Here is a 14,433-nt window from a genome sequence, read left to right as displayed (position 1 = left end):
TCACAACTGTAAACCAACTTTTGCCCCATGTATGGGTAGAAAAGTGTTTAAAAGGATGGGGGAGGCTGTATATATGCAGAGAGAAATGTTTACAAGGATGGGGAGGCTGAAAGTGTAGTATTGAAGAACGTAGGCTCTGAAGGCCTGTGGCTAGTTTTGAATTCTGGTTCTGCCACCTACTACCTGTGTTGTCTTAGACAAATTAGACAGCTCTGTGCATGAGGTTCCTTATGTGGAGACTGAAGTACTAGTGGTATTCCAACTTACAGGGTTATAATGAGAATTGAATGAGGGTCTGTGCATACTAAGTATATTAATTTTTCATATTTTGTGTAACTCAATAAATGTCTAGTATTATTTTTAATATTTAATAATGTCATATTAAACTACTTTTAATATAATTTTGAGCGCAATGTTTACAATGGTTAATCACTTGATGGTAATGAAGTTTGGGCTGTTATTTACTGGTTCTTTTTTGTATCTTCTAAAAACGTTTTAATTATAAACCTGGATAATTTTGACATTCAGAAAAAAGTAAAGCTATTTCTGTGTGGAAAAAAATTAAAAACATTTCAATGCTTTGCTCTTTATGAAAACTGAAAAAATAAGAAAACTTGTTTATATCTCTGTGTTGTCTGTTTAATATGTTGAAACTGCATGGAAAGTCCCTGATTCAGCTTTTGAAGTTCTGGGGAATTATTGTATAGAAGTAATACAAGGAAGAAAATGTTTTTACAGTTTTGAAAATTATTCAGTTAGATTTGGTATTCAGTATTCCATTAATCTTGATTGACTAGATTGCATATATTCTTTCAAGTCAGTGTTTTGGGTTTCTTAGGATATATTCCCAGAAACGGAATCGCTGGGCCAAAATTTGTTTTTTAGAGGATTATAAATATAGAGGAAACATCCTATCTAATAAAAGACAAAAGGGTAATTGACCATACCTTCGCTAAGCTTCCCATCAGCTAATCAGGGCGATATGCAAATTAACCGCCAACAAAGATGGCAGTTAATTTGCATACATAGGCTCCAAGTGGTGGGGCGAAGCCAAACATACCCAAAGCCGCTGAGCAGCGAGGCCTCACGCCCCCCGGGATCAGCGGAGCAGCGAAGCCTGATGGCTGGGGGGAGGGGGAAGGGGGGCTCTGGCCAGAGCCCAGCCAGAGCGAAGGCCTGGGTCCCAGGTGCCAGAGGAAAACTGGTGCCAGCAGCCAAGGGAAGGGAAGGCCTATTGCACGAATCTCTTCATGCAACAGGCCTCTAGTTCTATATAATATTTGCTGGTATGTTCTACTAGAATTTTAGAGCAAGGAGGGCCTCTTAGTTGTCAGAATTATAAACTTGTTTGATTTTTAACTTCTTTTAGAACTAGCTAGGTGATAAAATTTACTTTTTTAAGAGGAGATTATTTTTATTATAAATTGATTTCCTAAAACAAAAACAGAGGAATAACTCTCTCGCTCCCCAATATATTTTGTATATTTATTACCATATATATGTTTATATATATTTAAAACAATTATTGCATTTATAGGGGTGATATTGGTTAGTACAATTATATAGGTTATGTGCACAATTTATAATACATCATCTATATGTTGTATTGTGTGTTCACCAACCAAAGTCAAGTCTCCTTCCATCACCATTTATCACCCCTTTATCTTCTTATGCCTCCCTCATCTCCCTTTCTCTCTGGTAATCACCATACAGTTGCCTATGTCTGTGAGGTTTTTTGATGGTTTTATTGCTTAATCCCTTCTCCTTTCCACCCAGTGCCTCCCAAACTCCTCCCCTCTTATCGCTGTTAATCTGTTTTCTACTAGTATATCTCCGAGTCTTTCTCTGACTAGCTTGTCTCACTTAGCATAATACTCTCAAGGTCCATCCATGTTGTTCCAAAAAAGTAAGATTTCCTTTTTTTTTTATGGCCAAGTAATATTCCAATGTGTAAATGTACCACAGCTTTTTTATCCACTCATCTACTGATGGGCACTTGGGCTGCTTTCAAATCTTGGCTATCTTATAATAGAAGGCTAATATGCAAATCGACCAGTGGAATGACCGGTTGCTATGACGTGCACTGACCACCAGGGGGCAGATGCTCAACACAGGAGCTGCCCCCTGGTGGTCAGTGTATTCCCACAGGGAGAGCACCGCTCAGCCAGAAGCTGGGCTCACAGCTGGCGAGCACAGCGGCCGTGGTGGGAGCTTCTCCTGCCTCAGCGGCAGCGCTAAGGACCCCTCCGCGGACATCCCCCAGGGGGTCCTGGACTGCGAGAGGGTGCAGGTGGGGCTGAGGGACCCCCAACCCCCAGTGCATGAATTTCATGCATCGGGCCTCTAATTGTAAATAACACTGCAATAAATATAGCGGCACATATATTTTTTCAAATCGGTGTTTTGGATTTCTTAGGCTATATTCCCAGAAGTGGAATCGCTGGGCCAAAATTTATTTTTTAGAGGATTATAAATATAGAGGAAACATTCTAAAGAAATATTAAGATAGGAGATATGTTAATACATGTTTTTAATATACTCAAATACAAAGCTTTCCTAGTTTCCTCTGATATTCACTCTTTATAGCTATAAAATAACATACTAAAATATATTACAGTAGAAAGATCTAAAAGGAACCTATATTACCATTCCTCCAAATTTTCAGAATAGAAAAGTGGATGGAAAGGGAGGGAGGTGCTTCTTTCCACTGTAAGCCATTTTGGAGGTTGTTGCTGTTCTACTTGAACATGGTAATGAAGATTCACCTAACTTATAACTAAATCTCCCTATTGAGATGAGACAAGAGAAGAATTTCTGTGCATGTGAGAGCTTGTTAAGTTGGTGGTTTGTAAAGTAGGAATCAAAACATATCACTTTATAATACCTTTTTTTTTTTTTTTTAAACAGGTCCTGGTATCCTAGCTGCTACAAATAAGACTGAATTGGGAGTTACAGAACCATCTTCTCCAAGCCCTAGCCTTGGGAAAAAAGGCAGTTCGATTAATTGGTCTTTCCCAGATAAAATAAAATCTCCACGCACTGTGAGGAAACTTTCCATGAAAATGAAAAGGTTGCCAGAACTTAGCCGAAAACTGAGTGTTAAAGGAAACTTGAATTACATAAACAGTCCAGATAACACCCCTTCCTTGTCTAAATGCGACTATCAAGAAATTCATCACACTGTTATTCTGCCTTCTGGGAACACAACCACAGCTGCTAAGAGGAATGTTATAAGTCGGTACCACCTCGATACCAGTGTGTCTTCTCAGCACAGCTACCGGAAGAAACCCTCTATGAGTTCTAAGTATTCCTGCAGAGGTGGTTATCTCAGTGATGGAGATTCACCTGAACTTATAACTAAATCTAGCAAACATGGATCTGAAAACAGATTTGGAAAGGGAAAAGAAATCATTCCAAATAGCTGTAGCAAGAATGAAATTGACATTGATGCTTTTAGACATTACAGCTTTTCTGATCAACCTAAGTGTTCACAGTACATATCTGGGCTCATGAGTGTGCATTTCTATGGTGCTGAGGATTTAAAGCCACCTCGGATAGATTCAAAAGATGTCTTTTGCGCAATTCAGGTAGACTCAGTAAACAAAGCAAGGACGGCTTTGCTCACGTGTCGGACGACATTTTTAGACATGGATCACACTTTCAACATAGAAATTGAAAATGCTCAGCATTTGAAGTTAGTAGTATTTAGTTGGGAACCCACTCCAAGAAAAAATCGAGTGTGCTGTCATGGAACTGTTGTTCTCCCCACCTTATTCAGAGTGACAAAGACACATCAGTTGGCTGTCAAACTTGAGCCTAGAGGTCTTATTTATGTAAAAGTGACGCTTTTGGAACAGTGGGAGAATTCTCTTCATGGCCTAGATATAAATCGGGAGCCAGTCATGTTTGGTGTTGATATTCGGAAAGTTGTAGAGAAAGAAAATACAGGATTGATGGTGCCACTCCTGATACAGAAATGTATTATGGAAATTGTAAAGAGAGGCTGCCAGGTATTACTTCACTGTTTCTCTACCCTCTGTCTATCTACTTATCTATCTACCTTAATGAACTAAGCGGTTAATTAATTAAATTTATTAATAGTAATTCTTGGGGGGAGGAATTACAGGTAAAAATAATCTAATTCAAACATTTTTCTTTTCTATTCTTTATTATATTACTGGTTGTGGTATAATTCATACCTTAACCTGTGTTGGCAATAATTGAGAGCATGTTAGGTGGTTCTACAATTTATGTTGTAATGCAAAGCTGATGGGCCTTATACCAAAGATCAAGATTGTGTTACAGTATCATTTCTAGGATAAGCCAGAGCTGATAACATAGGCAAATAATTAATTTAAGTAATGTGTGTCCATGGTTTGATTCCTAAGGTAGAGAGTTCCAACAGTAAATCTAATCACCTTGCTTCACTCCTAAAATTAACTCCCTACTCCTATTCCCTACTCTCCCTTAGTCCCATTCTTTGAAAAGAATGCATCTTTCCAAAGCGCAAGCTTATCTGTTTCTTATCTTCAGGAAAACATGGAGGATGAAGAGATGTCCCACTAATAAAAACACATCTCTTTCTCTATTCCTTTTAAATAAGAAGTTGTTAAAGCAGCCCATTAAAACAAACAAAAAGCCTGGTATTATTTGTAACAAGATATGTAAATGTTAACCAGTTAGTAGAACTTATTTTTCTTTATTTTCATTAATACATATGGACTGTGACAATGAGAAACAGCATATCACTGAGGATATTGTTCTGGTTTATAAGTAATTATTTATACTTATTTTTGTAACACAAATTAAGCCTAAAGATCATTATGCTATGAGGTATTTCTGCTTTGGTGCTATCAAAATTTATAATATTGATTAAAAATATCAAGGGTAAATATCACAAAATCTGATATAGGTTTCTTTATACATAAAAAGGAATTTAAAATAATCTACCATCTTATAGAAGATATGGAAACAGCATAAGTTAGTGGAGTTTTGTAATAAAATGCAGGGAACTTGGATTCTGTTTTTTTCTTCATTAATAGCTGTGTGATGTTGGGCAAGTCATTTAATCTCTGTGGGTCTTAAGCGCTTATATCTACAAAAATAGATGTGGTAGCTTCCTGAAGTTGAAGGTAGGACATCTGAACTTTTGAAACCTCTTCTTAGTTATATGAAACTTTTTCTAGATGGGAGTGAAGCCTTTAGTTTCTAATCCAACTTTTGGTCCAGTTACTTTTTTTCTTAAGGTTCTCTGTTTCTCTCCATTTCTTCTTCTTCTTCTTCCTTCTTCCTTCTTCCTTCTTCCTTCTTCCTTCTTCCTTCTTCCTTCTTCTTCTTTCTCCTTCTTCCTCCTCCTCTTCCTCCTCCTCCTCCTCCTCCTTCCTCCTCCTCCCTCCTCCTCCTCCCTCCTCCTTCTTCTTCTTCTCTTCCTTCTTCTTTTTTTCTTACTTCCTCCCCTCCTCCTCCTCCTTCTTCCCCCTTCCTCTCCTCTCCTCCTCCTCCTCCCCCCCCTTCTTCTTTCTTCTTTCTTCTTCTTCTCCTTCTCCTCCTCCTTCTTCTTCTTCTCCTTCTTCTCCTTCTCCTCCTCCTTCTTCCTCCTTCTTCCTCCTTCTTCCTCCTTCTTTCTCCTTCTCCTCCTTTCCTCCTTCTTCCTTCTTCCTTCCTTTTCCTCCCCCTCCTCCTACTCCCCCTTCTCCTCCTCCTCCCCCTCCTCCTCCTCCCCTTCCTCCTCCTTCTCCTTCTCCTCCCCCTCCCCCTTTCTTCTTTCTTTCTTCTTCCTTTCTTCTTCTTCTTCTTCTTTCTTCTTCTCTTCTTCTTCTTCTTTTTCTTCTTCTTCTTCTTTCTTCTTTCTTCTTCTTTTTCTTCTTCCAGAGAGATTAGTCACATTTTAAAGGTAATTATTAAACAGAAACTTTTACAATTGAGTAGTAAAATAAGTAGTAACTCAAATAGCACTGTACTTTTATAGTCCATTCTCTGAAATATTTTATAAAGAGCAGGTATATAAGACTGTTAAAGCTTATTTTAAATGCCAAGAAAGCATTTTTAGCAATGCCTTTTATTTCTATACTTAAATTTTAGAAAGATTTATTTTAAAAAAAGAATTTTCTGTGAGCTGAAAAGTAAATTTCATAGTTACACATTTGGAATTGTACTTTTTAAATCTGTGTGTGTGTGTGTGTGTGTGTGTGTGTGTGTGTGTGTGTGTCTTTTGCTTCTCCCCACTCCCCGCTCTCCAGAGAGGTTTGTTCTGTCTGTATTTTACAGACTAGCATACTGTTTAAATTTTGTTTACCATTTTAGCCAGTAATTTTTCTTGTGGTTTTCTTTTGCTGCTGTTGTTGTTTTATTTACTATGAAAATCAGGTTTTGATAGTCATGCAAAAATAGTCTATGGCATTTTCCAAATGCTCTGAAGGCTACTGTCACCCATCTCTTGCTTCCAATGGGAAAAATTACTATAGACATCACACTCTCGGTGCACCTAGTACAGGTTCTATCGCTGATAGAGGCATCAAGCATGTACTTCAGGTCTTTGATTCAAGAAGTCAGCCTCTGAAGTTAGGGATATATTCTAAAATATCCTTCCCTTGAAATATCTCTATTAGATTTTTTCCCTTTATTCACATTTAAAAATATGTTTATAATTTCATTTTAGAATTTTGGGATAGCATGTTCCATGAATTTATCCCTTACTATTGAAGTGTTATTACTTTCTTTAATTTGTTCTAGATTTATCTCTTTCTCAAGTCCAAGGGGATACATCCTTGTGGGATTTGTGGCACTGGATTGTGCTCACACGGGGAGGGCTCCACTCACGCTAGTTTCTTCTAATGTGATGGCATTTCCTTTGATTCTGTTTAATATTTTACTTTCATTTTTTGGACCATCTACAGTTCTACCACATCTCTCTTGCAGTAATGACCAGCATAGCACATACTATTCTCAATGTGAATGCACTATGAATGTGGATAAAGTAGGAAATTTGGATTTTCTTCCCAGTACATTACTTGGTTCCCCACAGTAGGTTGATCCTTTTGAATATAACCGCATCTTGCATTACCTTCTCTTAGAAATAGTTGTAGGTTCCTTATTATCTTTCAGTTAATACTTGCCAGCTTGTCATCTCAAATATTTTGGATAACATTTCTCTGTATCCATTATTGATACTTTCCTATATTGAGACCCACCTTCTATAGCATATTCTATCAGTTATTTAATTACTCACAAGAGGTTAGTGTCATAAGTAAACCTAGAAATTTCATTTGTGTACTCCTTCCTCTAGATTATTTATAACATTTTTAATTTTTATTATTGTAAAAAATATTTATTTAAATTGATTATATTTAATAAATCATTAAATATATTGACTATAACATTTTAAAGTGATTTCTAGTTCAAATTCTTGGGGGTCTCCATTGTTTGTTTTTACTTTATTTCCGTCTTGAAATAATTTCTTTATCCATAATTTCTTCAAGGTGATTGAACTTGCTAAGTAGTCTTTGCTGTGGAAGTCTAGGCACCAACCATTTATTTCCCCTTCATGTTCTTGAAGGTTTATTCTTTTAAAAAACTTTGATTGCTTAATCAGGCATGCTTTTTCTTTACAGATACCATGTTCATTTTTTCTCAGTGAATTTATAGTGAACTTCTTCAGCTATAATATTTTAGAACCTGTCTGAGCTAACAGTGTTTAAAAAACAGACCCTTTTAATGTAAGTTGAGGGGAGGATGGGAGGTTTCTGTGCATCTTATTTACATTTTGAACTGGAGGTTTTATTTTACCTTTAATATATTATTTTAATTGCATTTCCTCCCTCACTCTATAATCAATTAATTTAAACAAATCCTAGGTTTGCTTTTATTTCTTCCTGAGAATCCTTTTTTTTTTTCCTGAAAAGATAATTTTATACAAATAGTATGTTGTAACCTTATTTCAACTATATACTTTTTTTTTTAAAAGAGAAACATTCTAATCAGTACAGAGGTCTTTTTATTACACTTATCGTGCCATGAATTTATAGGGAATGGGTTCCAGCAGCTCAGTCTCCTTTCTGTTGGTTCTCACAAAGTGTGCTGCTCTGGGTGGAGTAGGCTAATGCTTCAGTTGAACCCCAGTACCTTTCTCTTTGTCTTCCTTCTTTTTCTGATCATTTTCCTTCACACGTTTCAGGAAGTGATCTCAGTTCTCAGAGTGCTTAATATGCTCAGAATGAGCATTAATCCTCTTGGCAAGAATCTTGCCCTTGACTTGCTTGTTTACAGCCAATGCCCACTGCATGCTGGGTGACATTGTAGAGTAGACCCTTCCAATTTTGCCAAGGTAACATTTTTGGGGCACTCCTTTTTGAACAGTGCCCATTCCCTTGATGTCCACAATATCACCTTTCTTGCCAAAGGAACAACTCCATGTTTTCTAAAAGGCCTAGAGAACATATAGCAGGTGCCTCTCCTCCTTCCCTCTGTGTTCGTCATTTTGGCAAATTACTGGAAGATGGCAGTTCTGGCCTTAAGGCTCAACTATACACTTTTAAGTGGGTAAATCAACTGAGTTTTAAAGGGATTAAATCACTTGCCCAAATTCATCAAGGAAGGATCGGTAGAGTGAGGCTTTATGAATCCAAAACCCTGTTTAACCACTGTGCTGTGTTATTTCAGTCCAGAGCCAAAAGGATGCCAGGGGCATGATCTCAGCATGGAGATATTGGTTGAACATATAAAACTGAAAGGGAATGGGTTGTATCTTTGCTTAAGATATCCAGCACTGCAGAAATCATAATATATTGTTTGAATTTAAATGAAAGAGTAGATTGTTCTTATTAAATGAGTTAACATGGTCTATGGTGAAATTCAAAAGCTGTGCTTGAGGTATTTTTAATTACATGCCATCAGAACATATTTGATGGCCAAGCTCATGGGATTTATACATACTGTACAATTACAATTTCTTTTTATCAATCTTACCACAATATGGCCATAATTTTATTTCTAGGTAGTAGGCCTGTACCGATTATGTGGTTCGGCAGCAGTCAAGAAAGAACTTCGGGAGGCTTTTGAGAGAGATAGCAAAGCTGTTGTTCTGTGTGAAAACCAGTACCCAGATATAAATGTAATAACAGGTAATAGATTTTATTTTATGTACACATTTTGGAAAGACTACATCTGCAGGAAAGAGAATTGAAATGCTAATTTTTAGCCCAAGTTTATCATGAAAGGATGTTGGATTTTGTTCAGTGACCTTTCTGAGTCTATTGAAATGACCATGTTTTTTGTGTTTTTTTTGTCCTTTATTTTATTGCGATGGTATATTACATTAATTGGTTTTCAGATGTTAAACCAACCTTGTATTCCTGAGATAATCCCATTTGGTCATGATGTATCTTTTTTATTTTTTTTAAATATCTTGCTGGATTTTATGTGTTAGTATTTTGTTGAGTTTTGTGTCTATATTCCTAAATTTTGGTCTGTAGATTTTTTTGTGCTGTCTTTGTCTGATATTGGTATCAGGGTTCATAGTAGCCTTGTAGAGTGAGTTGGGAAGTGTATTCCTTTCTATTTTTGGGAAGAATTTGTGAAGAATTGGTATTAATTCTTCTTTCAATATTTGGTAGTATTCATCAGTAAAACTATCTTGGTTTGCTTTATTTTGTGGGAAGTTTTAAAATTATTCAATCTCTTGTTATAAGCCTATTCAGATTTTCGATTTCTTGAATAACTTTCTAGTTTATATCTCTCAATGAGTCCTATTTTCATCTGAGTTATCTAATTTGTTGGTATACAGCTGTTTATAGTATTACCTTCAAATTCTTTTTGTTTCTGTGAGGTTGGTAATGATGTTCCCCCTTTCATTCCCTATTTTAGTTGAGTCTTCTCTCTCTTTTTTTCTTAGTCACAGTAGTTGAAGGTTTGTCTTTTTTGTCTATCTTTTCAAAGAACCAACCTTTGGTTTTGTTGATTTTCGTTATTGGTTTCTATTATCTATTTCATTAGTTTCTACTCTGATCTTTATATTTTTCTTCTGCTTACTTTGAGCTTAATATGCTCCTCTTTTTCTTGTTTCTTAAGAAAGAAACTGAGGCCGTTGATTTGGTTAATTGAGAGTTGATCATGCACCAGAGAGTGTTTAATGTGCTGGGAACGCAGGGGTCAAATGACAGAAGATTCCTGTTCTCATGGAGGCTACATTCTAGTGCTGGGAGCTGGGGGAGTAGAGGAAGGATGGAAGGGAACACAATAGACAAAAGAAGTTAAAATGAAAATAAAATAGCTAATAATTATGTTTTCTTATTCTATCTCTCTCCCTCCTTACCTCCACTCCTTCCCTCCCTCCCTCCCTCTCCCCCATTTTCCAGGGTATCTATTTAATGTCTTCTCACTCGTGTCACCCATGTCACTCTTAGTGATGGCCTTGTCCCTAACTTCCCAGAGAAAATAGAAGCCATCAGATGGGAACTTCCTCTACTTCTTGTGGTTCAGCCTGCCACCTGCCTTCTTTGGCATACATCCCTTTTCACTTTCCCACTATCCTTTCTGTAACAGGATAGAAATGATCTTCCTCACATTTTGGACTGATTTTAATTCTCTCACGTGTTCTCAGGAGTCTCTTCTTCCTTTATTTTTGGGACTTTGCTCAGTTGATTATATTTTTCTCTCCTAAACCTTAAAAACCATTTTAATATCGTCTTTACATTAGCATTTAAATGTTGAAATCTCTCCCATCTTTAAAATAATTCCTACTTTGATCCTCCTTCACCCCTGCTCTTTCTGCGCGTCTGTGGTCATCACCTTCTCTCAAAGACAGATTTCTGGAGCAGGTTGCCCATCTTTCCCCCTCTTTCTCCATTTCCTTAACGTCCATTTACTTCCTAACCAACTGCAGCTTGACTTCTGTCCTTTAGGCTCCTGAAACTATGCTTACCAAGGTTGCTGATTTACTTCTTGGGTGTACCTGTTTTGGCTTGTGTCTTAAATTATCTCATCGTTTCTTATCCCTATTTATAAAACTCTGCTGCCTTAGAACCACAATAGGAATTTGTGAAAAACACAGGGACATGAGCCCTGACCCTTGGGGATTCTGATTTAGTAGGACTGACAGGGGGCTCTGGAGTCCATTGTTTTAAAGTTTCTCAGATTATTTCATTGTGCAGCCAAGTTTGAGAAACACTGTTCTCCATAGTATTTAAAAGTTCTTGTGTAACCTAACGATTGTTGGGTATCAATGGATGCTGTAGGCTTTCTTGAAAAAGAAAGTCTCTGCTTGACTTCCTCGGCAGCATATTTGCCCCCTCACCCCCTCTCCACCTCTTCTTACCACTCATACTTCTTTAGCCATTATTCCTTAGTCACCTTTGGGAGATCCTCTTTCTGACAACCCATTAAGAGCCTTCTTCAGGGCCTTCTCACATCACTAGGCCTTCTCATATCACTCAGCATGCCTCCCTAGATAGTCTGTCATTCTCAAGCTTCCACTTACCATCTTTAGTTGATCATTCTCAGATCCATGTCTCCAGCCATCTCTTTCCTGAGCCTCAGATTAAAAAAAATTTTAGAGAGGAAGGGAGAGAGGGAGAGACAGATAGAAACATCAATGATGAGAGAGAATCATTGATCAGCTGCCTCCTGCATGCCCTCCTGGGGTTTGAGCTCACAGCCCAGGCATGTGCCCCAACCAGAATAGAACAGTGACCTCCTGGTACATACATCGACGCTCAACAACTGAGCCACTCTGGCTGGGCTCAGATTTTTATATCCAGCAGCTTTCAATGTTTCATAGATACCTTAAGCTTAATATGTTCAAAATAAAACTCTTTTCTACCCCTTAAAACATGGTTTTCCTCCTTTTCCCCCTGTTTCAAGTAATGGCACTACTATTCACCTAGATGCCAAAACCCCGAACCTAGGAAATGGCCTTATTCCTTCTTTCCCCTCAAAATTACAAATGCGCATTTTACTTGGCAGTCCTGTTTTGGGAATTTATCCTACATATACAAAGTATTGATGTGCAAGGTTATTCATTGTAGCATGTTTTAGAATAACAAAAGATTATAGAAACAACCCAAGTATCCATCTGTAGCAACTGATAATGGGACATCCATGATCTATTGGAATAATGTTTTCTCACTCTCCTCTAATCTCGTGTCACCCATATCACTCATATCACCCATTTCATTATGCAGCCAAGTTTGAGAAACACTGTTCTCAGTGTTTGTTACAGATGTGACTGTAAAATGTTTGAGGAAGTTCTCTGTGTACTGAAAAGATTTCAAGCATATGATGGTAAATAAAAAAAGCAAATAACAGAACAGGCCATATATGCTATATTTGATTTAATAAAGAGGAGTATAGTAATATATCTTATACTTTCATAAACACATATGGTTAATATATTGTTTATATTTTTGCAAACACTGGAAGGATGCATAAGAAACTAATGAACCATATTACTATCAAAATTTAAAAGATTATCAGATGGGAAGCTTTCTATATGACCATGTTGAAGTTCCACCTCAGCTTTCAAACTAGATTCTAAGCTCAGAGAATGTTCTGAATCAATATCGTCTATTATATTTGGGTTTTTGGTGTCAGCAATGTCTTCTATATTTCCTTGTGATCACATTCCAGTCTTTAGCTAGTATCTTACCTCGCTTGCTGGTATGTAACAACCATTCATTACCCTTTCCTGTTTCCACTTCTTCAGGTGATATCTCTTAGTTCATAACCACTGTGATGCCTTTGAAATCAACCTCTTTCCTATTATTGTGACAAGTCTGATGCTTTTTGTTCTTGGCTTTTGGCTTCATTTGTTCGGTTTTAGGAATGGTTTTCTTCTTCCACAGTGTAGCGTTAGGGTTAATCCAACCATCCAGTACTTATGTTTAAGACATATGTCCTGTATAGTTCAGTTATTTGCAAGGGCTTTGGGTCATTGGTACTCTTTCACTATCAATTAAAAGTCTAGAAATTCAAAATTCATATAATTGGAATAATTTAGGATTAATATTAATGTCTTGCTTTCTTAACTTTTACATGCACTTAAAGTAGCTTTTTATGAGGGGGCAGAATCAATAGGGTATATGTATCAAATGACTTATTTTATGAGCAACAAACCTAATATGTATGCTAATTGGAAATTATATGTGCATTTTTAGCATGCTTTCAAAACAAAATGTCAGTTAATGAAGCAATTAATAAGAATAAAAATGCTACTGTTTTGTTATAGTACTCTTAAAAATTATTGCTTTTATTATTTTCAGAACATTAAAAGTTGGCTGTATAATACTTGAATTAAAAAAAATCACCACAGTTTTTATTTCACTTTGAAGACCAATTGCCACTTGTCTCTGGTTTGTTTTCTGAAGGTGTTCTTAAGGATTATTTAAGAGAACTTCCTTCTCCGCTGATAACAAAGCAGCTTTATGAGGCTGTATTAGATGCAATGGCTAAAAATCCCCTGAAAATGTCATCAAACAGTTGTGAGAATGATCCAAGTGACTCTAAGTACACTGTGGACCTGTTGGATTGCCTGCCTGATGTTGAGAAGGTAAGCATAACTAGTGTACATTTTTCCTGAAAGCCAGCTAATGAATTATATATACTTAGCTCCAGAGCTGCAAATACTTTTTTAGCTATTTCAACGTTTGTGGCACTCATGAGTTTTAGCTCTTCCTTTACTAATGGCTTCTTTTTTTTATTTTATCTTTATTGTTGAAAGTATTGCAGATGTCCCCTTTCCCCCCACTGACCCCTTCTAGCCTGCATTCCCCCCACCCTAACCACACTATTATCTGTGGCCATGGGTTATGCATATATATAAATTCTTCCATTAATTTCTTAATCTCTTCCCACCCACCTTCCCTTCCTTCCCCCTGAGATTTGAAGGTCTGTTCCATGTTTCTATATCTCTGGATCTATTTTGTGCATCAGTTTATTTTGTTCTTTAGATTCCAAATATGAGTAAGATCATGGCTTCTTAAACACCATAAATCTAGAAACTGCTTCTTAAGCAGAATACATTTAGAAAAAAATTTTGTCTTTTCGTATATGATTTTAGCCTAGACATAAATATTCTCCTAAGAATATTCTCCTAATATTCTCCTAAATATTCTCCTAATTTTTAAAGAGTATTGTTAGCTTAATATTAATATGTTTATTATAGAACTAGAGGCCCAATGCATGAAAATTCGTGCAAGAGTAGGCTTTCCTTCCCCTTGCTGCCAGCACCCAGGACCTGGGTGGCTTCCGGGGGTACCCAGGCTTTCCTCCAGCCGCCTGTAGACACCTGGGCTTCGCTCCAGCCCTGGCTTTATACGGAAGGATGTCTGGAATGACGCCTGGTCTAATTAGCATATTACCCTTTTATTATTATAGACTAGAGGCTCGGTGCACAAAAATTTGTGCACTCGGGGGGGAGGGGGGTCCCTCAGCCCGGCCTGT

The 14,433-nt window shown here is 37.1% G+C and overlaps 1 protein-coding gene across 4 annotated transcripts in view; it reads left to right on the top strand.

The window, feature by feature from the left end:
- The window catches only part of SYDE2 (synapse defective Rho GTPase homolog 2), a 45,322-nt gene that overhangs the window by 17,863 nt on the left and 13,026 nt on the right, over positions 1-14,433 (top strand). For 3 of the 4 annotated variants that reach the window (XM_036349281.1, XM_036349283.1, XM_036349284.1), the window contains exons 3-5: positions 2,908-4,010; positions 8,993-9,119; positions 13,359-13,540. In XM_036349281.1, the coding sequence (XP_036205174.1) occupies positions 2,908-4,010; positions 8,993-9,119; positions 13,359-13,540 (1,412 nt within the window). The remainder of the gene's footprint in view (positions 1-2,907; positions 4,011-8,992; positions 9,120-13,358; positions 13,541-14,433) is intronic. The other variant, XM_036349282.1, reaches the window with a different exon arrangement.

Source organism: Myotis myotis, unplaced genomic scaffold (genome assembly GCF_014108235.1).
Source record: "Myotis myotis isolate mMyoMyo1 unplaced genomic scaffold, mMyoMyo1.p scaffold_m19_p_2, whole genome shotgun sequence".
NCBI lineage: Eukaryota > Metazoa > Chordata > Mammalia > Chiroptera > Vespertilionidae > Myotis > Myotis myotis.
The sequence above is the reverse complement of the archived record's forward strand: the minus strand, read 5'-3'. Positions and strand labels throughout refer to the sequence as shown.